Here is a 17013-nt window from a genome sequence, read left to right as displayed (position 1 = left end):
TTTCTGGTTTTGAGTGCTTCTACACACATCTGGTGCCTAACTCTCATTTGTTGTAATGGCAGCTAGTGAGAGGTTAAGGCAGGGGAGATATAAGTCAAAAGACAAGGACTCTAAAAGCTTGATGAAGTAGAACAAATTTTCCTCCCACACCTTACAAATACATGTTGCCAATCAGCAAATGTTTTTATCAAAGTACAATTTTATAAATTGGGAAGTTGTGGCACAATTTACAGATAAGTTGCCAAAATCCTCCAGATAAGAGTTTAAGGCTTTCATTGTGGAAGGCCATTGAGTGGCCATCCGTAAGTCACTACTGTCTGCTTTGGACATGGTAATTCCTTCCTCTAGAGTTATGGCCTCTGCTGTAACTCTGAAGAGGGCTTCTTTGTGGCACAGTTCTGGTATGGCTCTGGAGGCCCAACAGACAATTGAGGACTTACCCTTTGACAATTGACCTTTATTTTCAGAGAAAACTGACAAAATGTTACATTCTTTAAAGAATTCTCAAGCTACATTGCATTCACTCATTGGCGGGGGGTGGGGGGGCGAGGGGAAGGGTCCGCTTAGTGGCAATCTTGATGTTCCATCCTCTGATCCAGGGGAAGTCAATGTTCTCAAACTCCATGGTTCAGGGATTTCTAAGAGGAATCATTCATATGTTTTCCACTGGTGAAAGAAGCAGTTCCTTAATACTGTGCTGGCTGCCCTTCTGGGTACTCTGTTTGAGCCATGGCAACTTGGCAAGACCCCCATATACCCAATTTTCAAAAACAAAGTGTCCCTAAGACCACATACAAAAACCTTCTGTCTGAAGTAGTTTCACAGTTTCACCTGAACCAAATAAAATACTTACCTATATTCTTTCCTAAGCCACACTCAAACACAGATGAGCAGCTCCTTCATGTATTGGATGTGAGATTGTGTTTGGCATTTTATTTGGAGAGAACTAAACCATTTTGTTCATTATGTCATGTTTTTGTCTCCTATGCGGATCACACGAAAGGTTGGGTGATCTCCTCATGGACTATTTCCAGCTGGATAACTTCCTTTTTTTGCAATGGTGTTTGGAGTAACTCAGGCCACACCTCACAAAGGTCAGGGACTCATTCAACTGGGCCCCAAGTGATGTCAGTGGCACTTCTCAACTATGTTTCAATATTGAACATTTGCAGGGCTGCTCCCAGGTCTTCCACACATACTTTTACCAAACACTATGCAATTATGGCTGCATCAAGATTGGATGCGAACTTCAGAAGGCAGTTCTGCAGTATTCTTTAAGTAGAGTCCAAGCTCACCTGCTACAGCTTGTGAGTCACTTGAGTGGAATATACATCTGCAACCACTCATAGAAGAAAAGATAGTTACCTACCTATAGAGTAACTGTAGTTCGTTGAGATGTAGGTGCAGACATGTATTCCAAAACCCATCCTCCACCCCTCTGCATTGGATCTCAACTATTGGCATTTGATGTGAAGGAACTGAGAGGGGTCAGGATTGTACAGCCCTTAAATAATTGTAATAATTTATTAAATAATAAAGGAACGGGAGCCACAAGGTTGCAAGCACCTCCTCTACGGATACTGCTAGGTAAAGTTCGCTGGCCTTGGTGCAATAGGCACACACACACCTGAGTGGAATACATGTCTGCAACCATATCTCAAAGAACAACAGTCACTATACAGGTAAGTAACTGTCTTATTTTAGCAACTCTGGGAGAAAACAAAAACTGATAGACTAGACTAAATATTACTAATTTCTGAAACTGATTGACACAAGATGTAGATGATTAAAGACATTATGTATTGCAGTGAGTAGTATTCAAGGAAATAAATGGTGTCAGTCAACACCCTACAGCCAATGTATTTAATAGATCTAAAATATATTTATAGTGCAAGTACACCATCACTCAGGCATTCAATGTTTCCATTGCACGGGGAAATAATTATATGCAACCTCATATCCATGAGAATAAATAATGAGTGAAATAGTTTGTAATTACAGACAGGTTGTGGAATGCAATGACAATGTGTTTGTGGGATTTACCGACATGTGGATGGCAGTTGGAGAACAGTGCTATTTTGGTGTTTGGTTTGAATTGGGTAAACATGGTTTTGACTGAGAGCTGGTGGGTTTTCTAAGTGAGTGGTTTGTAAGAGTCTGTAAGAATTTGAAGAATGAAGCTGCTTTCTTTGTGATTGCAGGGTTGTTTGTCCTAATATCTATCTGTGTGTTAAGAGTTGTTAAGACAGTGAGAGATTTAGCCTTCAATTTTTGATCCAGTTCATTTTTTTTCATATCCTTTGTTTTGAAAGTTAGTATAGTGTAGTTGGGATCAGTGATCTGCATTTTCCAATTTTAAATATGGCCAGTATTTGCAAACCTGGACAGGTTTCTCGAACTGTTAGTTTAGAGCATTATAGCAGACTGAAGATGGGTTTCAACATGAGGCTTTCAAATGCTACATGGATGGCTGCCCTATAAGGACTTCTCTGACTCGTGTTGAACAATTGTCTGAATGAATATACAATATCTTTTTTTTCCTGAGTTTTGTAAGGTGATCTGTAACCCTTTCCAAATGGCAACCACATCGCTATTGTATTTGTTTCTTATAACCTCTTGTGTAGTCAATGTAAACATTCTCTTGGATGTTTGTAGTATCCATTGAGCACCTAAACTTAGATGATTAACTAGTATTCAGAAAGGACTTTAATAGAAACTTCAACTGTTCAGAATTCAAATTGGACTACATTACATGTTTCTTGTACTATTTTTTTAACACAACATTAATGAGACACTTGTCCAGGATGTAGTTAGATTATGAAGACACAAGCTGAATAAGGAATGGGGAAAGAGAAGAGAGGAGTCAAATCAACACAAAATGAGTAAAGAACACAGATTGGTGAATGGAAAAACTCAATATTATCAGGAAGGTCTGTTGTACAGGTTCCACAAGGAGTCCTAATTTGTGTGACTGGCTTTTTCCCTAGCAAGTGACTCAAGCTGACATTGACTTTGATAGTTTTATAGGGATAATATTTTTCACCAGGGTGAATTCTTCTTGAACAATTTCTTCCATGTATCAGACACTAAAATCACTTTCAGGAGCAGCAGGCATATTTTTCTTTTTCAACCTCTTTTTTTTGTGACTGATGCAAGGAAAATCCCACTGTCCTTTTGTTCAGATGTTCTCTTATTAATCTCTTGACATACAGATAATAGGGCAGTGATGCAATGTAGGCTGTTGTTTCAAAACCTTTGGAGGGCTTGTGTGTCTCTTCCCAATGTGGCAAACAGCAAGAACTACAACAATACGAGTCCTTCCTGTGGGTGATGGTAATTGATTTTCTTCATCTCAGTATATGAAGATCCATAATGCTTCCCTTCTTTCCATCCCCTGGGATGTACAGTGAAACCAATAAGAATGGATGTGAAAGGCAGCACCTTTTCAGATAGCAGACGTAGCATCTGGATTGTTAGTATAAGTAGGCTGCAATGAGGTGGTTCTGCCATCAATTATTAAAATGACCTGCTTGTATGCAAATTAAAGCTGTTTTATCTTTTTTAAAAACCTTTTTTGGTGGATCTGGTGGAAAACCTAGGACTTTTTGTTAATACTTGAGCATTTAACACATTTGAAAGTAGGTGACTCATTCTGTATTTAAAAACCTGGCTCATGTGCATCGTGAGCAAGGTACCTGAATGTTGCCATGTAGTTTGGATTTTCTTTTTTTGTAACTGACAATGATCACTGTGCTTCTAACTGGATTCTACTTTTCTGGCAATGGGTAAATGTAAAATGTACAATTTACACTGTGCATATACTGTATACCCAGCACATATATGGTCACAAAAAGAGGAATATCTATGTCCAAACTTGATATCTGTATTGTCCAAACCCTGCAAAGGACTCTTGCTGGTTTTCACCTTTACATTTTTTAAAAATTTTCTTGAAACAATCACTAGATCATATGAAGAAATCCCATCAGAATGCTGATCTAACCTTAAGGTGAAATATTATATTGATTTTAAAAAGCCCAAGTAAACAACATGGAACTAAAATTTCTCCTCTGTTACCCAGGATAACCCCACTGAAGTCAATGGTGTTTCAGAAGCATAAAAAAGAGTAGAGTTTGTTTCATTAATGCAAAGATCTTTGACACAATGTTGTTCTTTCTGTGATGCTGCTGGGTGCAAAAATTATGTAAAGTTTATAAAACTCCATATCCCATTGTCACAAAAGGAAAATTGGAAAGCACAATGTAAGTTCGTCATCTTCCCAACTCAAATTACTGTTGTGAGTAGTAGCCTCTTCCATTTTTTGTTTATTATAATGTCCTTTTATAAATGTTTACTGCTTGCTTCTCATCCCTGACAATCAGCACCAGACACAGTGGACCAAATGATGAAGATTAACTGCAATGCAGACATCCAGTATTGTTCAAATGTCTATCTTGGCTATCTTATGAAACATGAAAGTATTGCCCTCATGTAATCTTTCAGTTCCCCAGTGAAAACAGAATAGATGCCACTATTTAATGACAGGGAAAAAAATCACGAGGCTGCTTAAAGCAAATGTAGCAGAAGATTCTTCTAACAACAGCTATGCACTAAACTATGCTCTGCTAACCTTATCTTGCAAACTTCAGCTAGCAGCCCCGCGTTTGCGCTCTGGCAATTCCATTTCAATGGACTGCGTAGAATTTTAATTAAACATAGCTCTCATGGTGCATCTCAAATGGAAGAATGAAATTAGGGCATACCCTTATGTAGAGTTTATATCTATCGTTATGGTGCACAAGGGTAATTTTAAATTTCATTTTTTTCCAAACTAATGACTATATTATGATATTAGATAATTAGTGGTTTAATCCATCCATTTCAAAAAATAAAATGGGTTCTCCATAATATGCCCAATTTGTTAAATTTTTACAGATTTTTACACTAGAAAATGGAATTGTCCATCTGAAATATCAATAGTTGGGCTAGTTCACAAATACTGTTATGTATCATTACATTAGAAAAACATGGACTGATAGACTAATAATAAATCGTCACATTATTTGTGTATATTCACAGAAAATAAAACCGCTGTATCTAAGTTCTTTAGATATAATCTTAAGAGTGTATAACTCTAAAGAGAAACGGGGTACTTCCAATTCCAGCAAAATGTACACTGCAATAAACTTTGAAAAGATTCCACAAATGGAAGAAACTAAATGACAGTTAGAGCATTGCTTATATATATACTTACACACACTATATATTTATATAGACATAAATATTTACTAGTTACCTGTTTAATTTGCTCTCTCATGGAGAGTATCTTTATTGTCATTAAGTTAACACAATAAATTGGAATGGAAAAGCCTCACAGGATGCAGATAAAATAAAGTGTGTGTCTATGTTTGTAAGACAAATCCCTTGTATTGTTGTGTCCCAGGTGGGCAGGAGCTTTTTAAAGCAAAGCAAAGCACTGAGCCTTCATAGCAAGACCTAAATATGAATTGTATTGATCATATATGCACTGAGTGTAAAATTCACCTCTGTACGGACAGTCAGCACAGGACCTATGCACTACTTGCCTCATGTGAATATTCATGGAGCATGGACCAGGCTCCCTAAATCCAGTGCCAAGATGCACAGGGCCCTGTAAAACCTGTAAAGGATTTTCTAGGATCAGTCTCTTTATTGTTTTAAAGTTCTGGTGAGGTGTCTGGAGGGGACAACCCCAGGACTTTCACTATTGATCACCTTACTATTGAAATAAATTATTTTGCATTTGTGCATTTGCTATTGCAGTTTTAAAATAACCTCAGAAAAGAGACACAAACTTTGTTCAAATTCAGATTGCCAAATAAAGGTTTGATTTACTTTAGAAAGACTGGATTATGGTCATAGTAGAAAAACTTAGACTAAGAAAATTAAGGTACAGGCTTTTGAGCTTTAAATTACTCATCTGTGGAGTTTCTCTTTGAGTTAAATTCTATCTGCTAGTCTTCACAGGAGGATTATTCATTCTGTATAGCTTCGGGGACAGTCAAAGCAGAAACTCCTGCACAGGACAGTGTGACAGGAAGACCTGCCGATGAAGTACTGCTGCCAGAAATTGTGCCTCCCCATTAAGATGCCACAGCAGTCTAAACAAGTTCAGTCAGAGCAGAACCAATGTTTACTATTTCAGATGTGATTGTTTGAGAGGTATCCAGCAGAGAATATTTTTAAAAGCTGTTCCTATCTGCAGCTCTTTCAAGCTCACTCTTTGTCATTTAAATCTTTCTTTCCTGTCAGCCTTTTATAGCACATCAAGGGGTGAATAGCCACAGTATATCTGTGAAACAAAGGGCTAAGTTCAAGTCATGCAGGTGGACCTCATGCAAGGTTAATGGTTTACATTGCATATGAACTATGATGATTCTATCTAACCTAGGTTTATAGACTTACTACATCCAAAATAACTATATTAAAAGTGTGATAAGGTAGCAAAGTCAAGCACTCCAAAACTAAGAAATGCCAGACTTGAGATTGTCCATGCAACCTCATTCTTTAATTACATGATCGCATACTCTTCCCTCATCTCCTCCCACTTCAAACAGGAATATGTTAGGAAAACCCATAGATTTGTGAGTCAGAGCCTCCATCAAATTTATCTTGCCTTGGCATTAATGATTATTCACTTCATGGAGTTGGTTTTTTTAGTTTGATTTTTTGCACTCCCAACTACTGTTGTAATATTCTAAGTCCTGGTTAGTAATATGTACAATGTTGGGAATTTTTAATATGATTTTTATCTTGGCAGCTTCCCTTTAAATAAATACAACTGTATGCTCTATGTACCTTTGGAAGAAGAAGCCCAGCATATCACTAGGGAATGAGATTATACATGATATGCTGCTATTGCTGGTTGGCATAGCTGTCTGCAGAATAAAAAAGTAGCTCAACTAAAATGTATTGTATTTTGTAGTGGTGACCCCTTTCACACAGCAAGCCTCTGAGTGCAACCCCCCTTATAAATTAAAAAAACACTTTTTAAAATATTTAACACTATTATAAATGCTGCTGGTGAAGCGGGGTTTGGTGTGGAGGCTGACAGCTTGTGACCCCTCAGGTAATAACCTCGCGACCCCCTGAGGGATCGCGACCTCCAGTTTGAGAACCCCTGTTCTAGAGAATGAGAATTCTAGATTTGCATGCCAATTTTCAAGTCACTACTACTTGCTGCTGCCATGGCACATGCCTAAAATTTGGCATTGGTTTTGAGCACTAAATCCAACTTTGCTCTCCAGTTGCTACACTCAGCACCCAGTAGAACTCTACTCTTTCATTACTAGAAATCTTGGCATTTTGTGCTATATTTACTGAGAGAGATAACTCTTTGTTTTTCAGAGCTTCCATATGGCTGGGAGAAAATTGATGATCCCATTTATGGCACTTATTATGTTGAGTAAGTTCCCAACTTCAATATTAATTTGCTGTTAATAGTTCATAACCTGATATTAATATCCTGTTCAGTGTTTGAATTGGAAAGGTATGGGCACAATTATTTTCCCCTTTGACTTCAGGTTATGCAGGAATTATCAGACTCCAATATAGTTGCAGTAAATGAACAGTTTCTGTATCTTTCAAACTGGTTACTCTGTCACTTCTTCTTGAGCCCTGATCTCATCCTGTGTATTCTAGAAATATTGAGGGGGGGGGGAGGTTGAGGGGAGCATTTAAATCAAATGTGTTTTATTTTCTGTTTAACAAGTTTTAGACAAGCATCAAACAAGGTGCAAATCCTTGCCAATCCAGGAACAGAATAAAACGTAATCATTTTTGCTTCATAATGATACTTTTCTGAATAGTCTTACTTTGCAGTAAGTCTGAGAGTCACATTATTTTGTATGAGTGCAGGTTGTATCTTTTGTGAAATTTTTCTATGCTCACTCATGGCATTAAGAACAGGAGAACTTGTGGCACCTTAGAGACTAACAAATTTATTTGAGCATAAGCTTTTGTGGGCTACAACCCACTTATGCTCAAATAAATTTGTTTGTCGCTAAGGTGCCACAAGTACTCCTGTTCTTTTTGAGGATATAGACTAACACGGCTGCTACTCTGAAACTCATGGCATTGTAATTTTGCACCTAAAGGCACAGCTAGAAAAGGAGAATGTAATTTTCTATTATTTTAATGGCACAATCTCTGCCTGCATTTTTCCAGGAGAACATGGTGTGTGTACAAAATAAAGAAAAGATCCTTTCTCCCTTCCATTTAGTATAGGTCTTTGTGCAGTGGGGTAAAGCGGATTACTACCCAAAAGAATAGATGTAATTGATTAGTCTATTTAACTCGAGCTTACATAAAATACCCAAGAATTGAGAGAGATGAAAATGGCTTGCTTCTCCTCTGCCTTTTATCTTGTGCAGCCATTGACACTTGTGCAAAGTGAGTCTAAAGTGGCAATAAAATGATACCTAATCAAAATGATAGCATTATATTCTCTCTCTGCACAGGTGTCATAGACTACCCAAGTTATAAAGCCATGGAGAATCAATCCCAGAAACTATTAACTCACTTTCCCCTGGTCACAGTCCACAGATAGTGAATTGAGAGCCCATCCAATTGAGGAAAGGGGCAAACACACCAGACAAAAATCTATGAAACAAATAGCAGATCTATTTATTCTAGAGGGAAGAACTTACAGAAGAAGGTTTTGAAAAGAAAAACCCAAACTCAGATCCTTACAGTGAGAGCCTCTCTTTGTTTCCACAGTTACCCAGTACAAATTACAGTGTTTTACAGTTTGCTTAACCCATAGTTCTCTGATACCCTGTTGTTTCTTGATTCCATAGTAACACTACATCTATGCTGGCTCATTCTGGAAATATACCAGCTCTCATGCTTTCCTAGTTCCAAACTGCAGTGCAGAGCCATCAATTGGGCAGGAAGATGGCAGAGTGCCTCTTAGATCCCTGAGAATTTAGGAGCCAAGTTTTTAGGGCTTCCCTTCCACAGCTGATAAAAGAGCTACAGCACCTGGGCCTCCTCTCCTGCTCCTCCAGACCTCCCAAAACAAAAACAGAACTGTAATAGAGTCCTTGGTGAGTTGGGTTGCCTAGTGGTTAGCGCAGGTAGTGCCCCCCACACCCTGGTGGGCCGGTCTTACAGTCCTGGTCCTCCTTTACTCAGAAGTGTGGTGAGGAATACTGGTGGTTTGAGTCTCTCCTGTAATGAAGGCAGTGGTAGGGGAGACCAGGCCCACCCACTCCACCAGGCTTCAACCCAGGGCCCTAAGAGGGTCAACAATATCTGGCCACCAAAAGTGCCTCTGAGTCACCCTCCCTGGGTCACTTCCTACCACTGCTTTTCTCTCCCAGCTTTTAGTCCCAGGAAAGGTGTAAAGAAAAAGGAAAGGTAACCAAACTGTCAGCCCTAACTGGGCTCAGCATATAGCCTCCCTTCCCTCAGGAAGGCTTCTCCAGCCCTCTTGTCAGGAGCTTTCTGGGTAAGTCTGTCTTTCTCCCCAGCCTTCCCCCTTCTGAGCTGGGTTGCTCCCTTTTCAACCCATTCTCCAGTTGGAGCATGCTCTGCAGGGGTCAGGAGTGGGGATACCTGGGCCCAGTACTGTCCTTTAAACCCTTCTGGTCCAGTGTGGGGTTTGTATACCCCATCACAAAAACAAAAGCTTCGCTTCGGCCACAGTCCTGCTGACTCCTTTGTAAAGCAGCAGCAGCTGCCCTGGGTTTCTGTGTTCCCCAGCTTGTCCTCTTCCCTCAGATGAAGGAGCCATCAGCTCTGCCCCTGACCCAACTCACTCACCCTGTCCAAATTCCTACCTACCCCAAGTAAACAGGTGAGTGGATTTTTTGAACCCCTGTATATAATGAATAATGCCAAGAAATTACTCCTCTGTCCTTATGCTTGGGTTTTTATAATATTCCTGTGTAGTAAGTGATGGCGTTCACATATCTCTTTATAGTAATCCTCTTCATATCTCCCAAATATATATTTATACAGCTGCTGGTAGTGACTAATGATCTTCCGCACAAGTGGCTATGTACTTTAGAGACTAACAGGTGTTGTGCAATTCCTGTGCATTAAGCTGTCCCTGGGGCATCTCCTTTGAGCTAAATACTGCCTAAAACACTCATAGATTCATAGATACTAAGGTCAGAAGGGACCATTACGATCATCTAGTCTGACCTCCTGCACAACGCAGACCACAGAATTTCACCCACCCACTCCTGCGAAAAACCTCTCACTTATGTCTGAGCTATTGAAGTCCTCAAATCATGGTTTAAAGACTTCAAGAAGCAGAGAATCCTCCAGCAAGTGTCCCGTGCCCCATGCTACAGTGGAAGGTGAAAAACCTCCAGGGCCTCTTCCAATCTGCCCTGGAGGAAAATTCCTTCCCGACCCCAAATATGGCGATCAGTTAAACCCTGAGCATATGGGCAAGATTCACCAGCCAGATACTACAGAAAATTCTTTCCTGGGTAACTCAGATCCCACCCCATCTAACATCCCATCACAGGCCATTAGGCCTATTTACCATGAATATTTAATTACCAAAATCATGTTATCCCATCATACCATCTCCTCCATAAACTCATCGAGTTTAATCTTAAAGCCAGATAGATCTTTTGCCCCCACTGCTTCCCTTGGAAGGCTATTCCAAAACTTCACTCCTCTGATGGTTAGAAACCTTTGTCTAATTTCAAGTCTAAACTTCCTGGTGGCCAGTTTATATCCATTTGTTCTTGTGTCCACATTGGTACTGAGCTTAAATAATTCCTCTCCCTCTCCGGTATTTATCCCTCTGATATATTTATAGAGAGCAATCATATCTCCCCTCAACCTTCTTTTAGTCAGGCTAAACAAGACAAGCTCATTGAGTCTCCTTTCATAAGACAGGTTTTCCATTCCTCGGATCATCCTAGTAGCCCTTTTCTGTACCTGTTCCAGTTTGAATTCATCCTTCTTAAACATGGGAGACCAGAACTGCACACAGTATTCCAGGTGAGGTCTCACCAGTGCCTTGTATAACGGTACTAAAACCTCCTTATCCCTACTGGAAATACCTCTCCTGATGCATCCCAAGACCGCATTAGCTTTTTTCACAGCCATATCACATTGGAGGCTCATAGTCATCCTATGATCAACCAATACTCCAAGGTCCTTCTCCTCCTCCATTACTTCTAATTGATGCGTCCCCAGCTTATAACTAAAATTCTTGTTATTAATCCCTAAATGCATGACCTTACACTTCTCACTATTAAATTTCATCCTATTACTATTACTCCAGTTTACAAGGTCATCCATATCCTCCTGTAGGATATCCCTGTCCTTCTCTAAATTGTATCCTAGCTTCGTGTCATCCGCAGACTTTATTAGCACACTCCCACTTTTTGTGACGAGGTCAATAATAAAAAGATAAAATAAGATTGGTCCCAAAACTGATCCTTTAGGAACTCCATTGATAGCCTCCCTCCAGCCTGACAGTTCACCTTTCAGTAGGACCCGTTGTAGTCTCCCCTTTAACCAATTCCTTATCCACCTTTCAGTGTTCATATTGATCCCCATCTTTTCCAATTTAACTAATAATTCCCCATGTGGCATGGTATCAAACCCCTTACTGAAATCTAGGTAAATTAGATCCACTGCGTTTCCTTTGTCTAAAAAATCTGTTATTTTCTCAAAGAAGGAGATCAGGTTGGTTTGGCACGATCTACCTTTTGTAAACCCATGTTGTATTTTGTCCCATTTACCATTGATTTCAATGTCCTTAACTACTTTTTCCTTCAAAAAATTTTCCAAGACCTTGCATACTACAGAAGTCAAACTAACAGGACTATAGTTACCCAGATCACATTTTTTCCCTTTCTTAAAAATAGGAACTATGTTAGCAATTCTCCAATCATACGGTACAACCCCTGGGTTTACAGATTCATTAAAAATTCTTGCTAATCGGCTTGCAATTTCGGGTGCCAATTCCTTTAATATTCTTGGATGAAGATTATCTGGGCCCCCTGATTTAGCCCCATTAAGCTGTTTGAGTTTCGCTTCTACCTCAGATATGGTAATATCTACCTCCATATCCTCATTCCCATTTGTCATGCTACCATTATCCCTAAGATCCTCTTTAGCCTTATTAAAGACTGAGGCAAAGTGGTAAGGCTTACGCAGTTCCATTACACAGTCAGTGGAACCAAAATGGAGCACGTAGTTGTCTGCATTTTAAGCCCACCCTCCATCAGGCAGAGACAGGCTCCTTGCCCCATGTGCTGCAATGCAGTTGTGGTTCTAGGCTGTTGTTGCCAAACTCACTCATCCCACAGACAAAATATAAAGGAGGGAAAGGATACCTTAAAGGCATACTGTACTTACTGTAATAGAAAAGCTTTAATGGGATCTAGCAGAGATCTGGAATAGTAAGAATGGATGTTCATAGACTAGCATTAAAAGTGCAGCAGCACTAGCTTTATAAAGGCTTTTATAGTCAATATAAGGAGCTATATTTTAATCTGCTTTCTAAGCTCAATAATTTGGTAGTGAAAATTGTTGTCCATTTTTCATTATAAAAAGTGACAGTGTTACACCTTCCTTTATTACTAGCATTTAACAGATTTAATTTTTAACTAGATGAAATCACATTACAATAAACTCTTTTAATTATGTCATAAAATGGATAAATCATGAAAAGTTAGGTTATGAACCTTTGCATATTCAAATCCAATCCAACTTTATAGGAATCACATTAAAACTGTCAAGGAAAGAATATCCTACCCTCCACTTATTAGAACATCTGTATCTCTCTAAAATAAGGAGTGGCAGTTTGCGGGGATAAACCACTGAAGTAATCAGATTCAGTGTAACACCTTGCAGTGGTCAGCCATAAGGAGTATTTAGACTCTTAGCACTCAGTTAAGCACAAAATATTTGCAATTTTCTCTAGAGTGTGAGGGCCCAGACGCTGCTTCTCCTCTCAGTTGTACATAACTAAGGTTCAGTGGATGGATATGCTCTTAATTCACCTTACTATTGCAAATCCAAACTTATCTGCAAGGGATGGACATTTGCACTAACTCTAGCAGGTGAAACTTTCTACTGTGACTGGGTCAACTTCATAGGATCATAGAATATCAGGGTTGGAAGGGACCTCAGGAGGTCATCTAGTCCAACCCCCTGCTCAAAGCAGGATCAATCCCCAACTAAATCATCCCAGCCAGGGCTTTGTCAAGCCTGACCTTAAAAACTTCTAAGGAAGGAGATTCTACCACCTCCCTAGGTAACGCATTCCAGTGTTTCACCACCCTCCTAGTGAAAACGTTTTTCCTAATATCCAACCTAAACCTCCCCCACTGCAACTTGAGACCATTACCCCTTGTTCTCTCATCAGCTACCACAGAGAACAGTCTAGATCCTTTCTCTCTGGAACCCCGTTTCAGGTAGTTGAAAGCAGCTAGCAAATCCCCCCTCATTTTTCTCTTCCGCAGACTAAACAATCCCAGTTCCCTCAGCCTCTTCTCAGAAGTCATGTGTTCCAGTCCCCTAATCATTTTTGTTACCCTCCACTGGACTCTTTCCAATTTTTCCACATCCTTCTTGTAGTGTGGGACCCAAAACTGGACACACTACTCCAGAGGCGGCCTCACCAATGTCGAATAGAGGGGAACAATCATGTTCTTCAATCTGCTGGCAATGCCCCTACATATACATCCCAAAATGCCATTGGCCTTCTTGGCAACAAGGTCACACTGTTGACTCATATCCAGCTTCTCGTCCACTGTAACCCCTAGGTCCTTTTCTGCCAAACTGCTGCCTAGCCATTTGGTCCCTAGTCTGTAGCGGTGCATGGGATTCTTCCGTCCTAAGTGCAGGGCTCTGCACTTGTCCTTGTTGAACCTCATCAGATTTCTTTTGGCCCAATCCTTTAATTTGTCTAGGTCCCTCTGTATCCTATCTCTACCCTCCAGCGTATCTACCTCTCCTCCCAGTTTAGTGTCATCTGCAAACTTGCTGAGGGTGCAATCCACACCATTCTCCAGATCATTTATGAAGATATTGAAAAAAACCAGCCCAAGGACCAACCCTGGGGGCACTCCACTTGATACCGGCTGCCAACTAGACATGGAGCCATTTGATCACTACCTGTTGAGCCTGACAATCTAGCCAACTTTCTATCCACCTTATAGTCCATTCATTCAGCCCATACTTCTTTAACTTGCTGGCAGGAATACTGTGGGAGACCGTGTCAAAAGCTTTGCTAAAGTCAAGGAACAACACGTCCACCACTTTCCCCTCATCCACAGAGCCAGTTATCTTGTCATAGAAGGCAATTATATTAGTCAGGCATGACTTTCCCTTGGTGAATCCATGCTGACTGTTCCTGATCACTTTCCTCTCCTCTAAGTGCTTCAGAATTGATTCCTTGAGGACCTGCTCCATGATTTTTCCAGGGACTGAGGTGAGGCTGACTGGCCTGTAGTTCCCAGGATCCTTCTTCTTCCCTTTTTTAAAGATTGGCACTACATTAGCCTTTTTCCAGTCATCCGGGACTTCCCCGGATCGCCATGAGTTTTCAGAGATAATGGCCAATGGGTCTGCAATCACAGCTGCCAACTCCTTTAACACTCTCAGATGCAACGCATCTGGCCCCATGGACTTGTGCTCGTCCAGCTTTTCTAAATAGTCCCGAACCACTTCTTTCTCCACAGAGGGTTGGTCACCTTCTCCCCATGCTGTGCTGCCCAGTGCAGCAGTCTGGGAGCTGACCTTGTTTGTGAAGACAGAAGCAAAAAAAGCATTGAGTACATTAGCTTTTTCCACATCCTCTGTCACTAGATTCCCTCCCTCATTCAGTAAGGGGCCCACACTTTCCTTGACTTACTTCTTGTTGCTAACATACCTGAAGAAACCCGTCTTGTTACTCTTAACATCTCTTGCTAGCTGCAACTCCAGGTGTGATTTTGGCCTTCCTGATTTCACTCCTGCATGCCCAAGCAATATTTTTATACACTTTCCTGGTCATTTGTCCAATCTTCCACTTCTTGTAAGCTTCTTTTTTGTGTTTAAGATCAGCAAGGATTTCACTGTTAAGCTAAGCTGGTCACCTGCCATATTTACTATTCTTTCTACACATTGGGATGGTTTGTCCCTGTAACCTCAATAAGGATTCTTTAAAATACAGCCAGCGCTCCTGGACTCCTTTCCCCTCATGTTATTCTCCCAGGGGATCCTGCCCATCAGTTCCCTGAGGGAGTCAGACTTTTGTGCAACCTTCTAACAGAGCCTGTGATTTAAAGACTAAACGCTAGCCTTCTTCCTTCCACAGCCCCGCACAGAATTATGGTGCTGTGCTGGCTTTTTCAGCTGTCTAATCGCAAAAAGAGCATTTCTACCTTTATGGTTGATTAACTACAAGATGAAACTCAATTTGCAAACACGGTTTCCTTAATAGGACAGCTAAACTAACCAGATGGGTACTTATTGTAAACTGTGCATCCTGCCTCAACTGCGCAACATTTCTTTATCTTTTCTATCTGACACGCTGTTACTGCTTATGTTAGAAAATAACATGTTATCTCAGCAATTCTGTTTCTTTCATTTTAAAAAGTAGCTAAATCTTACATTTTGATGCTCATTTCAACAAATATGTCCATTAATACTTGTTTTAAACACAATTTCAGTATCTAAATGAAAGATTTGGATGTCTTTTTAAGGAAAAATGAAACAGCAATTGAGGCAACATTAGTCAAATCAGCCTTTACCAGTTCCACTTCCTAGCTGACTTCCATACTAATATCATCAGCACAGGTGCAGCGCTGTGACCCCATGCACCAGTTTGCATTGTCCAAAGCAGGGAGCCAGGCCCAACCCTGTGGGACAAAAGCCACTGCAGTGGGATGAATACAGGGTGGGCTTGTTTGCCAGCCCTTCCTCACCGGGCCAGGGCGGGCTTGCTCTCCAGCCCCGGGCCTCCCCTCTGCACTGGGCTTTATTGAAGACATGGACACAAAGGAAAGCCATGGACAAACAGAGAAACCATGATATCTGTGGCTTATTTACCACTGTGACTCATAGACTTTAAGGCCAGAAGAGACCATTGTGATCTCTAGTCTGACCTCCTACACGTTGCAGGCCACAGAACCTCACCCACCCTCTCCTGTAATAGACGCTGAACCTCTGGCTGAGTTACTGAAATCCTCAAATAATGATTTAAAGACTTCAAGGTACAGATAGGCCACCATTTACTCTAGCTTTTCCCAGCAAGTGACCCATACACCAGGCTGCAGAGGAAGGTGAAAAAACTCCGGGATCTTTGCCAATCTGACCTGGGGGGAAATTTCTTCCCAATGTCAAATATGGTGATCAGTTGAACCCTGAGCATGTTGGCAAGACCCACCAGCCAGATACCTGGGAAAGAATTCTCTGTAGTAACTCAGAGCCATCCCCATCTAATGCCAAACTGTGATGGCAGGCACCTGGCCCCGTTGAAGCTCCCTGCTGCAGGCCCCATGGTTCTACCACACTGGACCTCAGAAAAGGAGCAGCAAAGATGGGTTCTCTAGTCCTGCCTAGAAAAGTTGCATGGAAGTGGCCAATCAGAACCCAGCAAGCTCATATAAAAGGAGCTGCAGGGCCTTAGCAGGTCAGTTCCTGGCTGGGACCTGAAGGGCAAGAAAGGGTGCTCAGTTCTGGCTGGAGGGGTTGATGGCTGCATTTACTGGACCTGAGAGAGAGAGGATCTGAGAAATTCAGCCCTGAGTTAAGGGTGAAGAGAATGGAGCTACGTGGGAAAAGTCTCAGGGAATAGTCACAGCGAAATGGAGGCAGCAGTACATGGCTGCTGTTTATAGGGTCCCTGAATTGGGACCCAGAGTAGTGGGCATCCCCGCTAGCAAAATGACCTAAGCCACAAGTCTTCTTTAGAAGCACAAGCAAAGGGCTGGATTTAAAGGACCCAGAGATGGGGCTGATAACCTGTTGAGGGCAGACAGTTTCAGCAGGGAGAGACTCCAAGGAGCCTAG

The 17013-nt window shown here is 41.0% G+C and overlaps 1 protein-coding gene across 20 annotated transcripts in view; it reads left to right on the top strand.

Annotated features, from left to right (window-relative positions):
* The window catches only part of MAGI2 (membrane associated guanylate kinase, WW and PDZ domain containing 2), a 1187450-nt gene that overhangs the window by 919348 nt on the left and 251089 nt on the right, over positions 1–17013 (top strand). For all 20 annotated transcript variants that reach the window (XM_073328600.1, XM_073328602.1, XM_073328598.1 and 17 more), the window contains one exon: positions 7384–7441. In XM_073328600.1, coding sequence (XP_073184701.1) covers positions 7384–7441 — 58 coding nt within the window. The remainder of the gene's footprint in view (positions 1–7383; positions 7442–17013) is intronic.

Source organism: Lepidochelys kempii, chromosome 1, assembly GCF_965140265.1.
Source record: "Lepidochelys kempii isolate rLepKem1 chromosome 1, rLepKem1.hap2, whole genome shotgun sequence".
Classification (NCBI taxonomy): Eukaryota; Metazoa; Chordata; order Testudines; family Cheloniidae; genus Lepidochelys; species Lepidochelys kempii.
The sequence above is the reverse complement of the archived record's forward strand: the minus strand, read 5'-3'. Positions and strand labels throughout refer to the sequence as shown.